The sequence below is a fragment of the Vanessa cardui genome, chromosome 7, assembly GCF_905220365.1.
Source record: "Vanessa cardui chromosome 7, ilVanCard2.1, whole genome shotgun sequence".
Classification (NCBI taxonomy): Eukaryota; Metazoa; Arthropoda; class Insecta; order Lepidoptera; family Nymphalidae; genus Vanessa; species Vanessa cardui.
The window spans coordinates 8,109,837-8,132,963 of NC_061129.1; the positions used below are offsets into that span (position 1 = coordinate 8,109,837).

At 34.2% G+C, this 23,127-nt stretch overlaps 1 protein-coding gene across 1 annotated transcript; it reads right to left on the reverse strand.

Moving 5' to 3' along the window:
* Positions 1–689: 689 nt before the first annotated feature.
* LOC124530948 (serine-protein kinase ATM) lies at positions 690–22,872 on the reverse strand. The gene is made up of 36 exons (XM_047105321.1): positions 22,600–22,872; positions 22,098–22,365; positions 21,698–21,794; positions 19,698–19,862; positions 18,968–19,197; positions 18,784–18,882; positions 18,211–18,447; positions 17,790–17,920; positions 17,012–17,242; positions 15,494–16,599; positions 14,387–14,805; positions 13,467–13,925; positions 12,655–12,972; positions 12,014–12,582; positions 11,224–11,395; positions 10,904–11,144; positions 10,579–10,817; positions 9,412–9,683; positions 8,545–8,725; positions 7,618–7,903; positions 6,708–7,178; positions 6,430–6,631; positions 5,758–5,923; positions 5,465–5,571; positions 5,232–5,366; positions 4,886–5,118; positions 4,576–4,800; positions 3,818–3,979; positions 3,596–3,702; positions 3,405–3,521; positions 2,988–3,089; positions 2,493–2,680; positions 2,301–2,407; positions 1,891–2,005; positions 1,665–1,792; positions 690–868 (listed from the first exon to the last, which is right to left on the reverse strand). The coding sequence occupies exons 2-36, from the start codon at positions 22,308–22,310 to the stop codon at positions 690–692; spliced, it is 8,409 nt and encodes a 2,802-aa protein (XP_046961277.1). The 5' UTR covers positions 22,311–22,365; positions 22,600–22,872.
* Between the last annotated feature and the right edge of the window lie 255 nt (positions 22,873–23,127).

Sequence of the window (23,127 nt, forward strand, 5' to 3'; positions counted from 1 at the left end):
ACTGCAATATATTATGTGAACCGTATCAACATCGTTGAATAGTATTTAATTTTTAACAGTAACAGTAAGGAAAAAAATCACCTGAGAGCTCGTCGTTTCCGCTCTTAAGCTTAAAATGAGGAGTAAATATTAATATAGCAAGAGGCATCGCTAATATTCACAGTAAAACGTTACGTTCGTATTAAAATTTATAATTTGGTCTGCTTAATTTGTCATAAGTTATGTTCAATATAAGATTATTAACACTAAATGCCACTGTACATCGTCATATTGTAATTATTTTAATTACAGAAAATAACGGGCATTGTTATTAAACAAGAGGTCCCTAGTATTTATTTTTGATCTCTAATAGAAACGACGGGCTGTTTTTTTTTTAATTTAAGACATCAGAGACGTAAATCGCCAGCGAAATATAATCTTTCGATAATTAGTGACTGACCTACCGTTATAAAAAATATCATCAGAATGATTTGTTATTTTTAATACATATTTTCTAATTCCGTGTCAGTCTTCTGTAGCTGCAAAGCAACTTAACTTACGTGCGGCACACCGCTGGCCAGCATTAAAAATAAATATGTTACGCACAGTATGGTTAGTGGTTACTATAAATAAAAATACTGAATACAAAATAAAAGTTTATTAATAGTGTTTGCACGAAGGTAAGACGATAGGCAGTAGCGGCTCAGTGGTTACAGGTAGGGTTGCCAGCCATGGAAAAGCTGGCACAGGTTGGCGGGGTCTGTGGCGCTGCGCAGTAGGCGCGCCACGTGGCCGGCCACCGACACGCCGCCCGCCGCGCCACCCTCCGCGCCGCACAGCTTGCAGCTCACGGCCAGCAGCGCGCGCGCCGCCAGCCCCGCGCCGCTCGCTACGCAAATGCACAATAAATTAAAAATAAATCATATTTTATAATTTCCTTTCTTCTTGGTGGTAGGGCTTTGTGCGAGCCCGTCTGGGTAGGTACCACCCACTCATCAGTTATTCTACCGCCAAATAACAGTAGTCAGTATTGTTGTGTTCCGGTTTGAAGGGTGAGTGAGCCAGTGTAACTACAGGCACAAGGGACATAACATCTTAGTTCCCAAGGTTAGTGGCGCAGTGACGATGTAAGGAATAGTTAATATTTCTCACAGCGTCATTGTCTATGGGTGATGGTGACCACTTACCATCAGGTGGCCCATATGCTCGTCCGCCAACCTATACCATAAAAAAAAAAAAATCTATGTCACATAACTAAACTTTGAATAGATGACGTATAACATCAAAATGATTCTACATTATTTATTAAATCAAGCCATTATTCTTTATCGACTCAAACTATAATCGATTTCTTTAACCACTTATTTTTGTGTTGCACGAACACTTGTGTAAATAAGTGTTCACGCAACACAGAAATGGTCCCATAATCGAGGAAAACACAAATGCATTTACATATGTTAAGCATGTTTTTCTACTTTTATTTACATTTTTTTATTAATTATACTGTAGTTCATCAACAGCTACAAACAGTCCTTTGTTTGAAAAATACACAAAATGTTTTATCCATAATTATCTATACATAGCTATTATGAAATTTGTAAAATATATAAAGCAACTGGCTAATATTATTAGCATTGATAATAATTAAAAATAAAATTTTAAAAATAAAGTATAAGTGTTCTTACGTGGGCTCGATTTTGCGTCAGTTGAAGGAATAATCCATAGATACAGAGGATCGCACAGCAATACCTCCAATATAGTCAATAGGGTTTCCTGATTATCTCGAAGCAATTGTAGAGTTTTTTCACAACACCTGTTTGAAATTTATGTATATTAAAAACACATTTTGATGGAAATCATACTTAGTTTGCATTGTTGCAAATATTTTATCAAAACAAGTAATATACGTACCTCCTAAAAACCCCCTCAACACCGCTTGATCCAAAACCGGCGACTATGTCTTGGGTCAAACGGAATGGCACAGTTTCTGGTGTCGGCAATGTTTTGCCTTGATCGAATGCTATGCCTGAAACGATAACATAATGCTTAATTTTTTACCGTCAGACTAATATAGTACACAATTATTTATTTACCGTCAAATTTACTACGATGATAGTTTCAGAGTTTTTAGAAAATCATTGAAATATATGTGATATCTTAGTATTTCAAGCAAACTGACTAAGTAGACATAGTATTACCGTTTTATTTATTTCATTTATGTATTTAATAATCTCACAGCATCAACCTAACAATAATATGTATTTATTAATTATGTATGACATTTCATGTATCTCCTAAAAATAATTGATTTTTATTCTTACCAAAATCAATATGTATTAATTCGGCCGTTGTTGTGTCAATTAAAATATTTTGAACATGTCTGTCACCAAGACCCATAATATATCCAACCATGGACGATGTAGCCACACTAAAATATATCAAACATTATTGAAAACAAATATGTAAATGAATTAAATACAGTTATTCTATTAATGTTATAAAAATAAGGTTACCTTCTGGTGTACGCAAGACGACGTTCGTACCAAGTAACAGGATCGAGATAGTGTTCGGTAAAGAAATTATGAAAAACTGGTTTGAACACTTTCAGTATATCTTTAAAAACTTGCAACTTATATTTATTGGATTTTCTTTGTTCTTGACAATCCTTTAGTTTCGTGCGAGCAGCGGATGGTGTTATATCCTGAAATAAATTTTAAGCTGTGTTAGAAATATATTCATAGTTGTAAAAAAAAATATTTCAACAATACAGTCAAATAAAAAATTAAAAAAATATATGTTGAAACATAGACAGGAGAAACAATTTTTTTTTTCTTTTGATAAAAGATTGAAAATCATTTTAGGTCAAGGTCTTAGAATACAATATGCCACAAAAAATAATAATGATCTAATGAAGTCAGCCCATAAACATGTTTATGTGAGTTTGTATTTTGATTTGATTTTTGTATGTATAATGTGTACATGAGTAGTAAAATATTCTGAATAAATACTTGAGGCCTGTATTTTGTGTGTGCGTTGACCAGATACGCTCCCATAGGCATCGTCCCCTCACACCACTGCAATACTCCTGATCGCTTCGACATGGGAACTACCTGAATATGAAAACGTTAAGCATTACAATACACGGTAAAAGCCCTATCAATGATTACAAGAATTGTGGTTTTACGCTATATTATTGTCTTTTGACAACCTGCACATGACATTACTAAATGCAAGCACATGTGCTAAACCAAAGGCGTATTTTCACAGTAACAATACCGACATCTTAATAACACCAGTTTTCTACTAATAATTTAGTGATAAGAAGAATTACCATCTCTATCCAGTATCTCGTTAACTTCTGTAACATGACTTAGATAATATGGAAGTAAATATTTTTTATATAACGAATACTACTATGCAGTCACCTTATATGTCCGTATTAAAAGTTTATTTCGTTTAGTGTCCGGGCTCTTTTCCAGTAACGTATTAACAATGGTAAATACTTGCTGCATAACTGCATCTTGCCGTAAGTCGTCCTTGCCCTGCCGACAAAAAATATATAATATATTCGTGGACGGCAATTAAATGATTTATTTTTATACATTTAAAATTTTACCTTTATCAGAAGAATCCTCTTTATACCGTCAGAACTCAAGCAAGAGATCTTTTTAGGGCTATTAATACCCCCTACTAATTCATAAACATTCCCAAACGATATTATTGCTGAAATAATAATTAAAATATGAATAGCTGGGGAAATTGTTAAATGTAAATAAAAATTCATTTATCTCGATATAATAATTATACTAGGGGACATTTTTTGCAATATGTCACTTACAGTTCAAACGCGTATAGTCGCAGTCTTTTCGAACTAGAATGGTATCAGTGGGTATAGGAATTGCATTCAGATCTCGCAACTTTGCAATGGCTTCGACTTTCGGTACAGCTTGCGGTTTCAGATCCTTGGAAGCCGGCGCGCAGTAAGCGAAACTTATTATGGCTGAAAGGTAATTCAAAGCGATCCGATATTTATTTCCTTTTCTATATGGTTAGTTATTATCTGTGGTAATAATATTTTTCGTTAGCACTATTTAATGTTGCAAAGGAAACTACATTAAAACTCGTATAGAAGACATGAAAGTATATAATATTCTAGATCTTACCACATATTACGTATAGTACGACACAACTTAGATGTCGCATCGGCAAAATTCGTAAAACCGATCACATCCGAATTGAGTACGCTATCTCAAATTATCAATATTTATTTCTCACACGAATATGATCTTTGCACAAACGTAATAACTTGTAATATCATATGACATAATATATTCGTCAATTTGAGGCGTCGATTTACATGCACTTGCTTTCTCTGACGCGTGAATCTATAGCGACGAATAGCGTCGAGTGGCGCGACAGGGAGCTATTTCTATTGGTTGTGTAAATCGGCAGTAATCGGTTTTATTTTCATTCCATTGCATTTTCCGATGCTACATCTAATTTGTGTCGTACTATACGTAAATTTCAATAAAATGTTGACTACGGTTCAATATTTTTTTAGGGCAATAGAACATTTAAAAAGCTTCATGCAAATACCGTCGCAGAGGTACTCCATCTGCGCCACGACGTGCGCCAGTGGCTTCAGCGCCGCCAGCTGCCGCACCAGAGCGCCCGCCGCCCGCACGCGCGCCTCTCCCGCCTCGCGCGCCTCTCCCGCCTCGCCCACCTCGCCCACCTCGCCGCCGCACAGATCCTTGTCCGAGTTCTTCAAACTGAACAGCAGAGGGAGCGTGTGGTGGGGATGGTCGGTTGCGCACCTCTCTGAAAAAAAATCATTCACGATTAAGAGGCCAAATACGGGCACTATATACATCGTTATAAATACAAATTAATCGTGTGTAGGTACTCATAATTTGTCGCAAATGTTCGGCGAAGGCAGTATTTTCGTTTGAGAGCCGCGGGGCCAGCTGCGGTAGGACACAGATGAACTTCCAGGATGGTATCGCATGAAGAAGTCTCCCAAAGCTGCCGTGTTCCTCGTCGTCGAAATTGACGCCGGGGTTGTCCAGCCAGAGGGAAATGACTCGGAATACGGACAGGTTGTTGTCGTCGCATTGTTTTAAAGACAGAAGGTAATATCTGGAACAAATAAGGACCGTGTTGAATATAATTCTATTCGTTTTAATGAATTAAATATATATTATTGGCATGAACAATAATAATGATGATGAATTAGATGTTTCAACACATACCTCATTGCTAATTGTAAAAAGCTTTCTTTTTCAGCTTTCGTATTAGCGATTTCCGCTTCGTCCAGTTCTCCGAAAACGTTATTGACGCGGTATTTGGCTCGAATAACCGCTTTTTCTTCAACGCTTTCATTCCTCCTGCAAATTAGATTGTATTATTATTTAATTAACATTTTACAGTTCTAACGATATTCCATCAGCGCAGTACTCGAACTGATCATATAGAAGATTGTTACCTAGCGTGTGTTTGCTGGGAGGACTTCAACGATGCTGCGTTTCCTTTCATACTCTCGATACATTTTATTTTATTTTCGTATACTGACGAGTTCATATATGAAACGACCTGTAAATGTTTTTATTAATAAATTGGATATTTGGATACAATGAGAGTTAAATTTTAAGGTCAAATTCAAAGTAATAACGTATCAAATTACAATGTTACTGTAAAATAGATGAGAGACATCTTTTATGTGTAAGGGAAAATAGTGAAACATATATATGATATAGTCTTATAATGAATCAACAATACCTGTTTATATTCGGCGTCCGCAAATTTCGCGATATCATAGTAAACTTTCAAGCGTGTATCGACGTCATCATTGCCACTCAAAGTCTTAAGACTCTCTTCCAAGTACTTGTGTATAATGTCTCGTCCTGTGTCACGTTTGGACTCTGCCATCCAAAGACCATACTGCCTATTTGAATAAAAGTAATATTATTATTATAGTTGAAGATGTTTGCAAGAACAGCGCAAAGTATGGAGGTACTGCAAAGCAAAGCCCTTAACTTGTTAGTATGAGTAGAATTTTTCTCAGTAATGTTATATTCCGGTTTGAAGGGTGATTGAACCAGTGTTACAAGCACAAGTGGCAAAATATCTTAGTACTAAGATTGGTGGCGTATTGGCAATGAAAGGAATGGTTGTTTTCTTACGGGGTCAAAGTATATGGCGCATTTGCACGTCCACCAATTTATGTTATAAAAAATAGTTTTAAAAAAACTAAAAAAACAAGCTAATTAAATAAATAAAGCTTTGTCATTGACACTTAAAACATATGCAGTTTCGAATCAATTAGACTTCTGGAAACAGTTGAAAATCGCGCTCAACGATTCCGTTACATAGTTACATACATACATACAGTAAAAGCTTATAAAAGCGTGATAAAAATACGAATGCAAAACCAGTGAGAGTTTTGTTTACCTTAAAGACATCGCAGAAAGTTTCAGGTCATCGGGGTCTTTTGCTACAATACTGTGAAGCAACGATAGGGCTATATCGGTGTGGCCTTTAGCCCAAGATATTTGACTTTCTAAAAGGACGACCCTCTTTGACGCCTCAAGATTCTTCACCGTTGCCACGATACGCTGCGCCATCTGTACTCTTTGATTCGATAGCCCTAATTCTGTAAACAAAACACTTTAATCTTATAAATATATTTAATTAATTACATATTTTATTGACAATATATCATTCCTTACCAGCATACTGCAGCTGCAACTCGTTAATATTCGAAAAGTTTATTGAGTCAACCTTTGCAATATGTTCTAGAATTAAACTTCTCTGAGATATGATTGCTTCCAAATGTTTGAAATCATTGAAAATAGGAATGTTGTCGACTTTCCACTCTTCGACGAGTTCCGACACTGGTTTTTTGTCACATCTTACTGAAAAATAAGTCTCAATATCGCGGAATAAATGTAAATTAGCGACTGTTTTGTAAACATTTTGACAGTTCGTCATGTTGAGGCTCCGACACTGCCTCGCTACCGCCAACTTCGCTCTATCCAGTGGTATCTGAAGCTTGTGACTGACCTCGGCGGTAGTCTGCACATTGAGGCAGTCCTTGAGACACGAATATCGCATAGCCTTTGTAATCGAATCATGGACACAGTTGCCCCTCCTCGATTTCTCCTCCAGCTCGGCGGTATCGACAAAATCACTCCAATCGCCTGAAAAATGGAACGGACACCAACATAAGGGGTTGTCCATTAATCACGTGATCTTTTTTTAGCATTTTTAACCCCCCCTCCCCCATTGGTGATACGTAGTGAGGTTTAAGACCACCTCCCCTCCCCCTTCTCAACATCACGTGTATTTTTAGTACCTACAACGAATCTTAAAATTTTCTGAATATTATCTTAATTTAAATACAGGTATAAACTGTAATCTTATTTTATTCTGAAATTAAGGACCATATTTGTTTAAAAACCGCGCATTAGACGAAAAAATAAATACACGAGATATCTTACTACACCCCCCCTGACCCTTGTGTTATTTTCGTGATTTTATCAAACCCCCCCCCCCCTTTCAAGCCTCACGTGATTAATGGACAACCCCTAAGACAGTTTTCAGAAGCACAGGTCAACAAGGTCAGCAAGGTCAACTCACCCAGATAGGAGAGGCAGTCGTACTTGAGGTCGTCGAGCGCGTCGCTGTCGGGGCAGGAGACGATGTATTGCAGCGCGAGGTGGTGCATGCCCGAGCGGTGCAGCGCGGTGGCGGCGCCGTGCGCCAGGCGGGCGGCGCGCGCGCGCGACAGCGCGATGTCGTGCAGCAGCAGCGCGTCCGACAGCTGCCCCGCGTGAAGCAGGTGCGCGCGCGCCTCCGCCCCGCTCGTCAGGTGCGATGTGCCGCACCCCTCGATAGCGTCCATATCCCCGATCGAAACGTAGCACTGACACCGAACGAATATACATAGCTACTTATGTCGGATCATAGAGCTGAGATGGCCGAGTGGTTACAACTCGTAAATCTTAACCGATGAGTTCGGGTTCAAACCCAGGCAAGCACAACTATAAATATGTGCTTAATTTGTGTTTATAATTCATCTCGTGCTCGGCGGTGAAGGAAAACATCGTGAGGAAATCTGCCTATTGAAATGTGTCTAATTTCATCGAAATTCTACCACATGTGCATTCCACCAACCCGCATTGGAACAGCGTGGTGGAATATGTTCTAAACCTTCTCCTTAATAGGAGAGGAGGCTTTAGCCCAGCAGTGGAAAATTTCCAGGCTGTTACTTTTTTTTAATGTCGGATCTCCAACTCGATCTTCCTTCCGTCTTTTTCGCTTGTTTGATATTATCGGTGTTTAATGTGGTGTTTCCCTTTCGCGTGTAACACACAGGATTCATGCTTATTATTTATCTATTACAACGACTATTTGTACAGTGTGCCCGTTAGAGGATAAATAAAAATAAATGAGCGATTCGATGGTATTTTTTATGGGAAAGCAGAATAAGCAAGAATATATTAATGACATTTTAATGAATTCATCATCACTTTAGATTGATTAAATATCGTAATGCCAACGTACTTTTCTAAATATTTTGCGGACGAGGTCGAGCTGGGATTGGTCGGCGTCGTCGGCGGCGCACAGCTCGCCGTAGTAGAGCGCGGCCCAGTGGCGGCCCGCCCGCGCCGCCGCCCACGCCACGCGCGCGCACTGCAGGCGCAGGTGCGTCGCCGGGCCCGGCGCGCGTGCTCGCCCGCTGACACACACGCGTTACTTTTATGGCTAATATTAATACTTATATATACATATATATATAGTACGACACAATATAATTATTTCTCATGCGAATATGATCTTTGCACAAACGTAATAACTTGTAATATCATATGACCTAATATATTCGTCAATTTGACGCGTCGATTTACATGCACTTGCTTTCTCTGACGAGTGAATCTATAGCGACGAATAGCGTCAAATGTCGCGATAGGGAGCTATTTCTATTGGTTATGTAAATCGGCAGTAATCGGTTTTATTTTCATTCCATTGCATTTTCCGATGCTACATCTAATTTGTGTCGTACTATACATATATAATCGATAAGTTGCCGATCATAGATCTGGGTTTATTAGTTTTAAATTTTGCCTTACATGTCTTATGGATGATGTAATGAAAGGCAATTGAGTATAGATATATGTATTGTAATATAATTTACAATATTTAATTGTTAATACGATATTACAGTGCGATGTTAGACTGGCGACTCGGCGACAGAACATATAACAATGTATTAATTGACAATGTAGCATATCGAATATCGACTTGTTTCTCAGTGCCATTATGGACAGTGATTTTTGCTTATATTAATAAAAGATATTACGTAGGCAAAAAATAACAAATACATCTGAACACAATCCTCAAATTATTATTTTATAGTAATATCAAACATACCTTTTTTTATAATGATTCTTCTGTATGCGTACAAAATTTACAACGTCCAATAAATAATGAACGATAATCTTGTGGTCGTTGTCCAGTTTAGTCGACTTTTTGGGAACACTACCGCCCACAACACTACTGTCCAAATTATCATCGTAAGTCAAGTCCCATATATATTTGAAAACTTGATTCAATTGTTCGGTGAAAATATTCGCATGTATATCCGTCGAACTATAAAGTATCAAGCCGAATATAGCAGGCATAACTTTTCGGCACACTTCAGGCTAAAATATAAGAACAAAATGTAGTTAAAATTATTCAGTATCATTACGCTTTATGGCTTTTATGTTACGTCTAACCGTGTAATTTTTATTATAGCATACAGATGTAAATATCCTTAGGGGATAGATAACGAATATCAATCGATTGCGGATTCAACCTCGGGCAAGAATCACATAATATTTATGTGCTTAATTTGTGTATGACGTGAGAAAACATCGAAAAAGAAACTGCATGATTTGTTGAAAATTCATCCAAAATTTTATCCACCAACCCGCATAGTAATAGCGTGAAGAAAGAACCTTCGATTTAATTACCTTTTTTTGTCAGATGTCAGAGCTGTCAGTAACATACAGAAACGTGGAAAAATAAAAAGATAAGCCTATAATTTTTTTTACATTTCTCCTTTATGTATTATCTATACGCTGATATGCGGTGGCAGGTGTAATAAAGAATGCAGAATATTCGTCAACGACTAAGTAAAATGAACAGTAATACTGTTTAAGTATTAATGCTTTGTGAAAATTGATCGTTTATTTTTAGCGAAGTTAAAAATATTAGACGGAATAGGATGGCGAGTTAGTTATGTAAGTAAAATGAAAAGTTACGAACTGATAGACAATACATTGCAAGCCCATTGACTTCTAAAATGATGAAAATTAGCAACAGAATTCCTAATGAAACTTAGATTTTAGGTTAGAAATTATTTCATATATATCTATTATTTTGAGCAAAAAAAGCGCTTAAGTAAAACTATTTACATTATTAAATTTCCCTATAATGTATTCATATTAAATATTGATTATATTATATATCTCATAACAGAGAAAAAATAAATAAATTTCGAACATGACTATTTTTATTCCCAGATTATGCATACTTTTACTAAAATCGTATTACCTTGACTGCACAAACTGCACTTAGAGAATTTATGTAATTGTTAGAGGATGCAATTGTATCCAACAAAGCCAAGGTTATCCGAGTGATCCATTGCGTGTGCGTTTCATCCTTGTAAGGTATCCAATATTCAATATCATTGTATTTATCGAACTTATTGTTATCGACTTTATATTCGGCACGGATATCGCATTCAGTCGAAACTAGGGATTGCAATATCGCCGTATCGATAGTCGCCATATCTGCATTTCAACAAAATATTAATCATATACATATTTTGTAATGTAAAAGAGTAATAAAATCGATAGAAATGTTAACGTATCCATACCTAAGGCTGCTCTTCCATCGCGAAACTTCAAGAGACGGTTAAGTGCTTTTGTGACTTTATTGCTGACGGTTGGATCTTCATCAAAAAGATGCTCGGATAGAGATTTCAAAACTAGCATTGCAATATAGTGTTTTGGGTTTAAATCCCTCACTTTCGTAGTATCCGCAGGCGGTACGGTTACTAGAGTTTTCATGTCGTAAGCGCCAACCTCTGCTAAGCAATTACATGCTTCTACAAGTATCTGTAAGCAAGCTCAACTTATGTAAAATTATAACATAATAGGATGACCACATTTTTATAAATCTGAAGAGACAAATCACCTTCTCATCAGTTTCATTTTTCAGCAGATTGGTCAATGCATATACGACCTTGTGTAAGACACTTGTTTCACAATCTTCTGAGAATCCTTTCACGTTTAAATCGGCATATAGTTCTTTAATAAATCCTTTATTGTGTTTTAAAAATTGGCACATTTTAAACAACGAGCTCTGGCTGAAAATAACATATGTTATTAATTTCATGTATTTAACTTTGATAAATAATAATAAAAAATAAATAAAACGTTTATATATTATATCATCTCAAATATTTATCATTGATTATTATATTTATGATGAATACTTCATTTGAAAATCTATTACTATGGTAATATATGATATAATTAAAACTTTTTATAGTAACTATGTCACATAATATCTTAGCCATAGTTACACACCGTAAAATGAAGAACATATTCCAATAATCAGCCTACAATACATGCTAATATAACACTGGCAGAGCCGAGATGGCCCAGTGGTTAGAATTCGTGCATCTTAACCGATGAACGCGAGTTCAAACCCAGGCAAGCACCGTTGATTAATGTGCTTATTTTGTCTTTATAATTCATCTCGTGCTCAGCGGTGAAGGAAAACATCATGAGGAAACCTGCATGTGACAAATTTCATAGAAATTCTGCCACATTTGTATTCCATCAACCCGCATTGAAACAGTGTGGTGGAATATGTTCCAAACCTTCTCCTCAAAGGGAGAGGAGACCTTTAGCTCAGCAGTGGGAATTTACAGGCTGTTGCTATAATACTGGCAAATACTTAATGGAAATGTTAATCATACCTTGCATTTGTTAAACTCAATGTATACGTTTCAAGTTCATTCAAGAACATACGTTTCGAAGTACTCGTAGTCATTTCGACCCCATCAGACATCAAGTTCATGTAATCGACAATATCCACGCTTTCAGTCAATATCTGTTTTAAGTCAATCGTGATATATTCCAATAAAGATTTACATTCTGTATATCCCTTGTCGACTTTTATAGTCAAAATTGAAACGATTTTGGACAGCGTTGACCGTTGGATGTTTTCACCTTTGTTTGGTGTCTGAGTTAACATCTTTACGATTATAATTTTCAGTCCTTTGACAAATATTTTAACTTCCTCCCTACTTTCTGAATCTTTGATAGCATGAGCGACGCTTGTACATAAAAAGTTACACAATATTGCATCGGAAGAATAGCCTAGTGGTATATGGTCTACAAACGACAGGTACGAATGAAAAATCAGTACTTTAAAGTCGAAAACTTTCTCACGTAATACGTTATCCCAAAGTTTGAAGAGAATATTGAGAATGACTAACGGTTGATTCTCGCATAAGTATTGCATTATATTTCCATCTATTAGTTCCTAAAATGAAAAATGTTATTTAACAGTTGAATATTTTTGTAATTTTTTAGTAATTAAGTTTTTAGGGCTTACCCCAAAAAATTTGAGAATTGCGGAAAATACACGTTTAGAATATGTATAAGTATCAGGTTTGCAAGCAAAATGCACTTGAAACAGTTCAGAGGCTCCGGCATGATCGCTGATATGCATCACCATTAAAAGCAGTAACTCGCCCAAGTTTTCCACAAAGAGATTGCTCCACCGTTCGTTTTTCAAGATGTGCCTCGTCGAATGGAACATTATATTTGCATGCTCTGTTGTTTTAATACTGAAATGCTTTTCATTTACCAGCTTATACTTATCGATAACTATATGAGGTAAGCACAATAAGATAATATTGCAGAAGCACATCTGAAACAACAATCAAAATCAGTTGCATAATTTCCATTAATTACAATAAAATTATATGTGTCACCGTAAGATTACAAAATCCGTTAGATTACAATCTGACGATACAGATTGTAATCTGTCGAAATATTGTGAACTGTGAAATATATAGCGAAAAACAATACGTTAAATTGCAATCATATTTTACAGTTCACAATATTTCGACAGTTTACCGTCTGTCTCGTCAGATTGTAATCTAACGAATTTTGTAATTTTACGGTGACATATCGCTCATCCAGAACGATCAACGTCACAATTCCAAAAATCTCTAAAATGACTTTTTCATTCCAAACGATCTCATTTCGTACATGCGTTCTAGAATTATTGTTTCAATATTTTTTGATAGATATCTACCAAAAACTTTTGAAACAATAATTCTGACTATATTACACGATTGCTGCTGCAATTGTGACGATGTCGTCCTGGATGAGCGATATGCATATTTTCTCGATACAAACCTCGATCATATCTTCATCGGACTTTTTACTTCGAATCTTCAACTGCTTAAAAACATCGCTATTTCCGACTACGCCGTTATGTTGCCACAGTATATCGGTGGACACGAGCCATCTCATATGTTTTTCGACGAAATCATCAAATCTCTCCAAACCGAACAAATACAGGGGCAAAGTGTCAACGCTTTTATTTCTCTTACACCAGCAATGCAAGACGCGCAAGATGTTGGTGTTCATGTAAACTTCAACGTCGCTGGATGTAACTTGTCTTGTCAGCAAATTTAACATTTTCTTCACCATAGTTTTATCCATTACTTTTTCATTTTGGAATAACAGCACTTTTGTTATAATATCGTGTACGTAAGATCCATTCGTCGTCGCCAGAACGTAGAAACATTGTAGGACTGTTATCGTTCTGTTCATTGTTTCGTCTTTCAAGACAGAATCGTTATTATCCGATACCTGAAATGTTATGCTATTGTACAATAAAAGGGTTCCCCTGTATAAAAGTGCAAGAGGAGAAAAGAGTATGGCGTTCCGTTCAACGGTGTTCCACTACGGTTTGGTGGATATCATGAAATTTTCTTCTGACAATATCTTTACAATGCCTTCCTATACAGAGATCTATTTAAGACGTATTTAGCGTGTTAATAATTCGGCGGAAGAGCCAAGGTCGGAACTATGCATTAATGTAATCTATCCACTGAACGGCCATACCACGAAGACGCCTTCATTAATTGTTTAAACAAACAATAATAATATTCTAAGCATATGTCGTGCTATTATATAGATTGTGCTAAGCAATAATGTGTGCGTGTTTTTAACGTCATTTCTAGACTGTATCACAATCGAAATTAATTGATCATACATTTCATTGCTTTTCTTCAGTATATTCTAGAATTATTTACAGTTACACTACTTACATTTATTACGAATATATCCATTAGACTGTCTGCCAAGCTTTGTATATCTCTGGCATCAATGTTTCCAGCTGTAAGCGTTAAGAGATGGCAGCAATACAACCGAATGCTGTGATTGTTGCCAGTGATTTTTTCATTTAATGCCAGTTTGAAAGAACTGTGCACATCAATACTGATATTGTTATTAAAATTGAGTATTTTCGCCACACATTTGTAAACTATAGCAGCCACGTCGGGGGGCATTTTCATACATCTGTGAAGATATCCCCTTATCATGATGAGACAATTCTGTCGTATCGTATCGTCGCTTTGAGACCAAATCTGTTCAAGCATTCGATCAAGAGCTTGAAGCAAGCCGCGAGTCGCTTTAGGATTTCTGAATAAATCTTTACACATATCCTGCATCAAACTAAATATTATTTCTGAAAAATAAAAATAAATAAAATTATTAATATATATAAGTTTATAATGGCAATACTATTGGTAATCCCTGAAGTGGGCGCGGTCAACTACTTCTTAAGACAATAAGCAAGCAATATAAGTTACTCCATATCATCGACAGGTATCAGATAAAGAAAAGATAGATATCTCACTATGTACGCCAATTGTACCTGTATACTTGTTCTATCAAAACAAAAATAAAAGTAATTAATCAATTACAAACATTTTTGAAACCAATAATAAAATATAGCTTCATCTTTTTTGTATAAAAAAATAGTAAACGAAATAAATAAATATTTCCGTATTATTTAATGATCTACAATTACATATTTACTATTGTTGTTTCAAATTAATGAATAAAATAATAATATAAACATAATAATTTAGGATCCGCCAAATGGACGAATAGAAAGTAGCAATAAAGAAATTACATGAGTGTTTGGATTTTAAATCCAGTTATTTACATTATGAAACTAAAAGAAAAATTATAAAATAAATAGTAGAAAAACTGGAAAAAATAGTTAGTTATAGTTATTACTATATAGTTATTACTATAACTTACTACTTTTTCTACATAGAAGATGGGATGGAAGATAGCTTAATATATAATAACACTTAGGCTCTTCCCATTTAACGGATCCCAATAACACGAGAATATATCAAAGTTACCTAAAGGTGGATGTTCAACTGTGATTTCGTTAAGTATATGGATACATCGGAGGGCACAATCTACTTCAAAGTTACACGTGAAATTATACAAATCCCGATCAAGAACGAGCTTGGTTATATCATCTTTGTAGATGCTCTGCTTCCTACAATACGTCGCCAGTAAGTACACGCAGTTTTGTTTCAAGCCTATCGCCGAATATTCTACGTCACTCTCGTAATACGAGTCGCTGTCTTCACTGGTAACATCTTTCTTTACGATATCATTGATCACATGGAAACATTCTTCCTCAATATGTTTACGAATTTCCTTATTTAATAGATCGTTATAATCTTTTAGCAAAATATCTTGTATATACTTCAAAAGCATGACTTTATCACGAATTTGTACTTCAGATTTCAGCGTTTGCGTCAAAGCTCCATACATATGTGCCAAGGCATTTTTTAATATTGTATACAGTGACATGTCTTGGATTTCATTGCTTGTCTTCAAATTGTTAATTAATAAGGAGTCGATGAAAGCGATCATCATATTCACGTGTTTCACAAACTCGATACATTTTACATCACCATTTGTAAGTTTTTGAAGATTCCTTGACATGGCTTGTTCTAAATTAACAAGGATCATTGTATACATTTCCTGATTTATTTCAAAAATTTCCTTTGTTACTGAGGCGGTCACTTCAGGAGATCTTACGATGTCATATTCAAATTCACTATATAATAAACCTTTTTCTATATTCGAGAATATGCAATCATAGACATCACGCTGCGTTTCGTTATCATGATTCTGTTTAATCGGTAAATTTTCATTGCAAATAAGCCTCATTAAAAACTCCTTAAGAATCGTACTATCAAGTGTTGCCATGTCTTCATAAGTGAGCCATGTAAAACATCTTTTTCTTACATCTAGGTTGCAACATTTTCTATAAAATTTATGAAAACAAATATTCAATGTCTTCAAGCTACTGTCGTTCACCGGCATCCCCTTCTCGAGATATAACATCAGCAAAGGCTGTATATGTTGGTGTTTCAATGGCACTGAGCTTAAAATTACTTGAATAATTGTGTGCATAACTGTATGGGCTGCATTCGATACCGTGGCATTTCTAAAATAAATATAATTGATAAAAAAAATACAAATCAATGTTCACTTTTATTGTTTTATAAGCTCTACAACAACTAGGTTCAATCCTGAAGTTTAATCTAAAGCGAACTTTACGCTAATTTTAAAGGGGTGTGAGAGGGTTAGTAATTTCTATAACGAGCAAACTACCATTAAAAACGAGCAAACTACCATTAAAAAAGTAACATAAAAATGAGTATTAAGTGAGGATCCGAATCTTTTTATACTGTCCTACCGAGAATTGTCGAATTTATACGAAAGAGAATTTTTCTTGTAACATGGAGGTGTCACAATTTAATCTTCAACTAACTTTTCTAACACTAACTACGCAAATATTATGACAAGGTTGCTTTTTCAATAATCATACATAACATATAAATTCATATTCGTCTCACCTGATGCAAGTATTCCACAAGGTTAAGTACACTTCATGATCATCGTGATGTTTATTTTCAGTCCTTGATATTAAATTCTTAATAACTAAACATGTTAGATTCTCAAAACAGTCCCAGTTCACATCTCTATTGCCTGAAACGATACTCTCTAGGGTCCTCAGCAGTAGCAAATACTCTTCATTCGAAATTGCATGATCGAATTTCTTGACATACATCAATATAATTCCAATCCTGTGAATTAATTAATGACCAAAATCTTTACTTAACTCATAATAAATGTGTGTAAAAAATGATTGTAAAAATAATTATCTCTTATTTATTATCTTATATTTATATTTATGCTAAGTTTAATGTAATATGAGCTGAGATGGCCCAGTGGTTAGAACGCGTGCATCTTAACCGATGATCGCGAGTTCAAACCCAGGCAAGCACCGCTGATTCATGTGCTTAATTTGTCTTTATAATTCATCTCGTGCTCAGCGGTGAAGGAAAGCATCGTGAGGAAACCTGCATGTGACAAATTTCATAGAAATTCTGCCACATGTGTATTCCACCAACCCGCATTGGAACAGCGTGGTTGAATATGTTCCAAACCTCAAAGGGAGAGGAGGCCTTTAGCCCAGCAGTCGGAATTCACAGGCTGTTGTTGTTGTTGCTATATAATTTTAAATATGTGAATTGCTCAATCATCCTACAATAAGAATTACTAGTCATTTCAACATTTACTTAAGTGTATGTTTTAAATTTTTTTAAAGGTAATATATTGGAAACCAGTTACCAAGGCGAACTATTCAACCGCAGTTCTTCCACCAGATCAGTAAACGACTTGTTCTTGTTGAATGATAATTTCAGTTTTTTAGCAGAATTTTCAGCTCCCTCGTCTTTGTCATCCTCGACCATATTAAATATCTGCAAAATTAATTACAAATAAATGACGTTCTCACCTTTAATTTTACAAAAAACTATTTAAAAAAAATTGCTCTGATGATGTTTACGTTATATACAAGATATAAAAGAAAATAAATTCTGTTCCAAAAAATATTTTTCATTTTATGCAACGTCCTTATAATTTAAAAGTGCAATCGCGAATAACCCCTAACACATTATTTAAAATGGTTCGTATATTTCTCCTTTTATGTTGAGAAATCAGAGAAAAAGCAGACTATTTGCAACTTGTATTACATATTAAAAATAAATACCTGATAGAAAACCGATGCTGCTGTGTAATAAAAATAATCACAGTGTATAAATAAATTATCATTATTTTTCCGCATCTTCTGAATGTAATTCACTTCAAGACATACAATCTCCATGATACTGTGCAAATGTTTGTTCCACACACTCCAGTTATATGCAAAGGAGCCATTCACATATTGCGTTTTTCCTAATGGATGATGGATTACTATTGTCGTTTGTAACATTTTAAAAAATAGTGACTAAAACAAAAATAACATTATATCTATCGATTGACTGTATATATAGAATACCTGTTGACTTCCAGGCAGGATATATTAATTTAATAATTGTATTAACTTAAAAATCAACTAACATGACTGTATTTTTTTAAATGTTGAAAAAGAGTAACTACTGAGTTTCTTGCCGGTTCTTCTCGGTAGAATCTACTTTCCGAACCGGTGGTAGCTTCACTTAATTGTTAAATGACGATTCAAAAGTGCTTGTAAAAGCCCACTTGAATAAAGTATAATTTGATTTTGATTTTGATTTGAACTTCGATACCAATTCAAGAATGTAAGGAAATATAATTTTCGTACCTTCTTCTTCTGTTCCATACTATGTTCGTAACATTTAAATATCTTTGGTAAAATCATTTCACTGAATTCACACATGGTAACACGACTCTCTAAAGCTAACTAAAAAGAAAATATATCATTCGAGTTATCATAATAACTATAAGATACACAACAAAACAAATCCACATATTAAGTACAAATTTACCTTTTCCAGTAACAATATAACAATTTCCAATACAAACTCTTGTACTTTCTTATCATTTAACATTGTAAGGCAGCATTTTTTCAGTTTGGACAAAGCGTCTCGCAGTGTGTTAGCAAACTGACAACAGCTGCTCGCCGTTTTAATGACAAACAACAATAATCTTATCTTAATTAAATTATCTAATTGTGAATTATTCGTATTACATGCCGTTAAACAAACCTCCAGCAAACCTTAAACCAAGATTACAATTCACATTAAACTATACGTAACTTGTTCCACCTTATCATGATTTCTGAGATGAGGTGCCCGTTCTGTTTTGCAAGAACAACATTTTATTAAGCTTATTAACATATGTCAAAACAATTGCTCAAACCACTGGCGTAGCTATCGTAGGGCAAGTGGTGCGGTACACCAGGGCCCCGGAATTCAGGGGGCCCTCTAAACTAAACCTTAAACTTCTGAAGCTAGAAAAATACGACCCTGCCCACCAGATTTCTTATTTGAATGTATCTACAATTTTAAAGGGTAATTATTTGTTAAAAAGGGATGGGAAGGAGGGGGTGAGGGCCTGATTATTTTTCCATGCACTGGGGCCCTTAACACTGGTAATATAATTACCCATTATCTTACTGATTACGGTGGTACATTATTTTTATTCAGTTTACTTTTAAACCAAATCCATGGATTCACTGATTATTATTATTTTTTAATATTAAAAGCCCGAACTTACTTTCCCAAGTTGCCGGTGAAATATATCCTGGATAATAATCATTTGGAAATATATATTTGTACAGTAAGTTTAAATAGGCATCTCCAACTGCTCTCGTCAAACGGCTATCGTTTAGTATGTTTAAACAAGCTTCAGTAATCTTTTCACATTTAATATATGCTTTACCTAAAAATATAAAAATGATATTATATCACAATATAGTATATGACAAACTCGCTTCCCGTTATCTGTATGGCCCTATGTATGCTTACTTCTTTAAAAATACGCAACAGATTTTAAAGTGGTTTTTTTAATAGACATATTTTGAAGAGGCAGTTTTAAATAAATAATATTTGCAAAATATGGTGGAGATACAGTAATAATAATTTTAGAAGTTTCTAATGTGATGCCCTTAATTCGTACATTTTTGGCGCGAAGCAAAAGCTTCTTGGACCGTACAAAGCAGATCAAAATGTAATACTACAGTATTGTACACTAAAAAATATTATAAAGAAATCCGCCATGGTCTTTATGTACCTCTTACGGATAACCCACAATACTTTTTTATCCTTTACTTTCTACGATAAATAATGGCTTATTAAATAAATAATTTTAAACAATAAAGCACTAATCATTATCCAATTAAGTATCTTAAACTCATAGTGCATTTTTATAGATCACTGTTATATTAATTTGCATTTACGATAAGTAATTTAAATGAATACAGATTTAAAATGCCGGGACATAGCGTTCGTATCGTCTAATGACAAAAAAAGCTGTGAAAGATGTACATTCTATAGAATATTTAGTGTCAGCATTGCACCCGTGCGAAGCCGTGGTGCGTCGCTAGTTTATTTAAAATTTATCGGAAGAAAAATCTTCCACATGTGTATCTATGTAGCTTGGATATTTTATTCCTATATTTCTTTCGCTTTCCTACAATCTGCGGGAATGATTTCGTTAAAAGAGACGAACGTATGTCAACAGAAAGCCGGGAAACCGCGAGCTATTTGATTTGATGATGACATGTGTGTGCAATGATAGAGTTGACCATCAAATTAGTATCATCCTATATTTTAGAACATCTTATATCTTAAGTATCCATATTCGTAACCCAATTTTTGTCCCAATGATTATGGGACGAAAGCAGCACATAAGACACACACACACACACACACACACACACACACACACACACACACACACACACACACAGAGCCCTAGCAATAGATGTGTATGTGTATAATAAAGAGGATTCTTGATTGCAATTTACTAAATTGTTGCGATTAATAAGATTTCATAATAGAGAGCAAAAAAAAATTTTTGGCCGGTAAGAAAGTAGTGCTACTGCTGTAAAAGAAAAAAAATTTAAACAAAGTAAAGGAAATTGATATCGAAAAAACCAATTCATACAGAACTAATGGAAATTATTTGCACATATCTAGATGCAAACTGATAAGTGACTTGCAGTTTACAATGACAAATGAAGTGATCTAATGCTTGATTTGTGAAAGCACAATTTAAGTTACAAGATATAGATGAATATCTTAAGATGTAAATATTTAAAATGATAACTTCTAGTAGTTGTTAATTCTAGTATACATATATCAATGATAAGTATGTAAAGATGTATAATAATTTAATTTTATTAAATAATTCATTTTCTAATTGGTCAAAAAAAATCTCTTAAACATTTAGTTTTTTACAAAAAAACCTGCACCTGCACCTGATCTTTGCAAGGCAAAAATCTAAAGGGTGATTAATCGGCCTTTGCCTTTAAAATGTTGAAAAAAAATAACTACTGAGTTTCTTGCCGGTTCTTCTCAGTAGAATCTACTTTCAAAACAGGCGGTAGCTTCACTTAATTGAAAAATGATGATTCAAAAGTGCTTGAAGAAGCCCAATTGAATAAAGTTTATATTGATTTATTTTGATTTTGTATTACCAACTGTTGCCTATCTTTTTCATAATGAGTAATACTAATGAAATAGTTTATGCATTGCTAATGAGTAAATACACACCTTTGTTAGCACCTGACACACACAAATGCAATAAACTTGTGCAAAGCGGTGCAGTAACAGTTTGAAAATTTTTTGCAGTCTCAAATTTTTCAGTTTCCTGTAAATATTGAATTAATACATTAATTTTTTGTAACTCTCACCTAACTAATTTATGTATAATAATATCTTATTTTATAATTTTTTTTGGTAATGTAAAAAACAATTTTGTTCTACTTTATAATACTTTAAAAATTAATCATGCAACACAAATAATATTCTTACAAGTTATGCAATACTGACGTAGGCTTAAGACATTTGAAAGTGTATAACTTACAAAATTTAGACATACTGTAAGTCCATATAAAAAACTTTAATTCAGTAATGACTTGAATATAGACTACCATTCTTCTATAATACATACCTTCATAATATAATCATTAATTTCATCAAATACATGGTTCCAAGTAAAGCCAGATCTCTTCAAAGTATTAGCAGTAAGTAATGAAGGTACAGCATTTCTTGTGAGGAAATCTTTTAACTTTTCTGCGCTCTTTTTTCTTTCTGTTGCTCGAATACTTGTTAAATTTGAACATGTCTCCTTAACAGATTCTTCTAATGACATATTTTCAAACATTTTCTTTTTTTATATTACAAATGTTTTAAACTTAAAATTTTAGTCCATTGTAAACCTAAAATAATGTTTTTAAATAAAAATGGTATTTATATACTATTATTATTAATATCTTATTACTTATGTATATTATTAAATAAGATATGATGTATTTGTTATTACTTTTATTACTTACTTTTATATTATTTATAATTATAAGTAGACCATATCTACAAATAAGAATTTTTATACAGCGGATGGGGGATTATAATCAATTCAGGGATGAGTAGTAATAGTAATTAAATATGTGTACCACAATAAGCTTATCGTATCGTACAGTATCGTTTAAAACAACAATATTTTTTTAACCTGTTTTATATTTTATTTGACAATAACTAAATTATATTTAATTAATTAATTAGGTAGCAGGAGTGCTTTAGAAGCAAAAAACATTCGGTTTATTTAATTTATCAAATCTAAATTAAACTTTCCGTTTTGATTTACAAATTACGAGAAAAATGTCATTCGCAAACTTTTGAAGTTTGAAAATAATGTTAACTTTGAACATAGACAAGCTGAGGATCCAAAAAAAACACATTATTGTCTATTTCGCCATCCTAACTTTGATTGAAAAATATACAGCTGTCAATGTCAAAGTCACACCGTTCTAATTTTAATTATTGTGTAGCAATGATGTAGTAGTTATTAGAATATCATTGTTGTGTAGCTGTTGTTGATAGAACATTTTTTTTTTAGTTATAATAATATTTAGGTATATAATATTATTATGTTAGCTTTTACCTGTTTTAAGTAAAAACATTATTTAAAAATTAGCTTTCGT